At 33.2% G+C, this 3,681-nt stretch overlaps 1 protein-coding gene across 2 annotated transcripts; it reads right to left on the bottom strand.

The window, feature by feature from the left end:
* Window positions 1-306: 306 nt before the first annotated feature.
* LOC137718805 (signal peptidase complex-like protein DTM1) lies at window positions 307-3,404 on the bottom strand. 2 transcript variants are annotated; one of them, XM_068458342.1, is made up of 3 exons: window positions 2,921-3,404; window positions 840-937; window positions 307-486 (listed from the first exon to the last, which is right to left on the bottom strand). In XM_068458342.1, exons 1-2 carry the CDS (start codon window positions 3,163-3,165, stop codon window positions 850-852), a joined length of 333 nt encoding a protein of 110 aa, XP_068314443.1. In that variant the 5' UTR covers window positions 3,166-3,404; the 3' UTR covers window positions 307-486; window positions 840-849. The 2 variants fall into 2 exon arrangements, with proteins under 2 accessions (XP_068314443.1, XP_068314442.1); XM_068458341.1 differs by having other exon boundaries at window positions 827-937.
* Window positions 3,405-3,681: the final 277 nt, after the last annotated feature.

Genomic DNA, 3,681 nt, shown 5'->3' on the forward strand with positions numbered 1-3,681 from the left:
ATTTATTATTACAAGCGTTATTCTAAAGGCATGGGGAATGGTTTGAACGCCGAATGCACCATGATGAAGAAAAAGACTTTAACTATAAGAACAATTCACCACTTGTCATAATCTTTTCAGTTTCCAATGGTCATTTTCAGCTGTCTAATTGAAAAATGAGAAGGTCAAAAAATAATATATGAGTTGTAAGATATAATTTGGTATAGCAATTTTTTTTTTAATTTTTATTGTTAAGAGGAGAGAGGATTCGAAGCTACTACAATAATTTAGAGGATAAAAGAGTTTCGAACCTGGAAAGCATGAGTAAAAATCCAATACTCTATCCATTAAGATATTGAACCATATGCTTTTGTAACAACTTATTAATTTATTTCCACTCCCAAAAAATACAACGGATTACAATTGTGACTGCTTATAGTCAATGTCCGATGACCTCGTCTTCCTTTCTCCACCGTTATAATTCAATCTCCATGTGTTCAGTGATACCTGCAGTTCATTCATCCAACCATCACTTAAACAATGTGCACCATGTAATGTTATAGACTAAAAATGATATCCCTTATAACCTCTTCCATTGGGAAGTGGGCAATTCGAACTTTTAACCCCTCTTGCAATATTACGAAGAGGATAATTATACTAGATTAATAGCTAGTTGAAACTTTTAGATATATTGGATTAGTACATATTTGAATGAAAATTCAAAAATATTACAATAATTTAAGGAATAAAAGAGTTTCGAACTCGGAATGCATGACATAATATCATAATATTTAAGACAAATTAAGCACGCAAGAAACCAAGAGTAACCAATAAAATAGAATCACACCATTAGTCTTAACTGTTTTGATATTAGGTTGATACGAACATCCACCACTTGTACAGAGCAAACCCATAAACTGTGGCATAAGCAACCAATCTCATGGGATACTTTCTAAATCTGCAAAAGGGAGAATTCGTCAGAACTCAGGACTGCCTTATAACTTTCCACGCAATCCTTAAACTAATTAATTTACGTTATGATTTTCTTGAAGGTTTATGAATTGAGCACACGCGAACCCTAAATCTCGTTCGATGTTTTTCACTCGTGCAAAATTATTTACATGCACGGCTACAATACAATGTTAATCAACCACTAGCCCCAAAAGAGAAATATAGTTTCATACTCGCCATCTACAAGTTTTGAATCTAAGATTCTTACTTACAAAGTAAAAAAAAAAAAAATATCATTAGACCTTAGTATTAAGTGACACATGAAACGGTCCTATTAAATTTATACAAGTCTAGTTAGTATAATGTTTAATGAGGTTGGATAACCAATAAATTTTAGAAGGATTGACCTTTACTATTGACCTAAAAAGTAAACAATTCTTGGTAGTAGGCTAAAACGAGTGGTTAATTAGCACAGTATAATATTATACAAATAAAAGAGAAATTAAATTGGGCAAATTTGGGGCTATAAATAAGCGGAGTCAAATTGAATATCACTCTACTTAAGCCTTAATTGTTTAAACTTTTTTGAGCTCAAGCAAGGCTTGACTTGCTTCTTAAACAAGCCGAGCTCGAGCAAGCTTAAAATTTCAAGCTTGATACCATACTCAAGCTATTTTGAATTATTTACTATAATGTGTTGGTCCCTTCTTGTTAAAAAATTTGCAACATAAGAACATCTCCAAAGGAGATGCCAAAATATACACATGAGCTATAATAGTAAAAAAAAATACCACACTAATATTCTCCAACCGAAGTGCCAAATTCTATGTGGCGATGACATGGATTGGCAGTAAAAGAGGTTGCTGTCAAATATTTTTTTTATTAATTATTAAATGTATTTTATTAATTTTCAATTAGTTTAATCATTTATTATATTTAATATTGAGTTGACCGATGCAATTATCCTACTTTTTTCTTCTTTTCAATCAAGGAAGGTGAATAGATTACTAATTAAACTTTAAATGTCCTTTATTAAATTTTAATTAGTTTAATAATTTATTTTATAAAATAATAATTTAATAATTTAATTTGACATATCGGTTAGAGAATAAAACTTTAAAATATGTCAAGTTGCCACATAAACTGTCAAAATTTAAATTTTACGTTCAAAATTTGACATCTCCTTTGAAGATGGTCTAACATCACATTTCCATAGTAAAATACATTAAATATCAACAATATACACAAAATATTCAAACATAGTTTTTTTTTTAATTTTTTTAACAAGATTCAAACATAGTACTCTAAGATAGGGAAGTTTAATTTGAAACAAAAGAAAACCAAGGGGACTTAATGTCTTCAACAAAAGTCAAATTCAAGATAGGCAATCTAAACTTAGAAAGACATGAACATTACTCTTGAAAAACAAAATATCAATCATGATCTTTCATAACTTCTCATATAGAAAATTTAGCTCGATTTATCTGGTGAAAACATATGAGCTATTTACGAGTTTTATGAATGGAACATATCAATTTTCAAGCTTAGCTTCTTGTTATTGAGCCGAACATAACCTTGACTTGCTTTTTTTACGAGCTGAGCTTCGATGAGCCAACACGAGCCAAACCTAATGCAAGCTCAAGTTGCTTCGAGCTGAATTTACAGCTCTAGCTAGGCGAATTCCCGTTCGGCATGGAGATTAACTACAACCTGAATAACCAACTAGTTCTTAATTTGGTAATACGTTAATTCAATTCGCCTGCCGGCCTGATTTCGCCTAATGAACTATATCGTTCTGTCAAATAGTCATTTTCTTGATATTCTTAACGACTTCAAGTACAGGACCTTTGCATCAGCCAAAGCATAGAACACCAATACGTATGAACACAAATACGCATGTATCAGTCAATTCCTAGCTAATTTTTTTCTCTCTCAGCAATATCAAAACATTAATTAGAAACGCCGCAAAAATCCCAAAAATTCAACTAACCTTGTTATTAATCCAGATCTTTGAGCAATTTCATAGGCTCTCTCCTCGAAGGAAACCGGAGAGGTCCACCGCGAGAAGTCGCGGTCAAAGTAACCCCAATCAGGCAAAAGCAGCCCAGCAATTCCCAGCACACCAACCACGTACGTTAACATCATCTTCTTGAACGATTGAGTATATATTCCAACAACCGCCATAATTACAGCTAACCAAACAAGTGAAGACCTGAAAACGGCATCGTTTGCCATGGGAATACTTAGTGACAGAGACCAGAGAAAAGCTTACTGAAAACGACAGGGACGAAGGTGAAGAAGATGGATGGAAGTAGTAGGAAGAAGGACTAGTGTGGTGGTGGGGATGGAGAAAGTGGGAATAATCAGGTTGTGGAGACGGCCATGCTACAGCAAAAAACTGAACCGAATGAAATTGAACCCGCCCTTGTTTTGAGGATTTGCTTCACAAAATTAAGTGCAGAGAAGTGGTTAGAAAAGGCTTTCAATGTGAGCCCAACTGTTATTGTAAATGCATTTATGTTGTTGTCACTCTTTCTTGCCATCTATGCTTTTGCTTACCTGTGAAATGCATGGGGAACGCCACGTAATCCCCAAGTTTTACACGGTTGATCATGTAACCATGTTATCATTTAGTACTATGATCTAGTGGTATTTATCCCTTGTAAATGAAAAGTTCTAAGTTAGAATTTTATGGACTACGAGTTCGATACTAAAATATTCTCTCACTCCTTAGTTTAAATATATCATTGT

Source organism: Pyrus communis, chromosome 15 (genome assembly GCF_963583255.1).
Source record: "Pyrus communis chromosome 15, drPyrComm1.1, whole genome shotgun sequence".
In the NCBI taxonomy this organism is placed as follows: Eukaryota; Viridiplantae; Streptophyta; class Magnoliopsida; order Rosales; family Rosaceae; genus Pyrus; species Pyrus communis.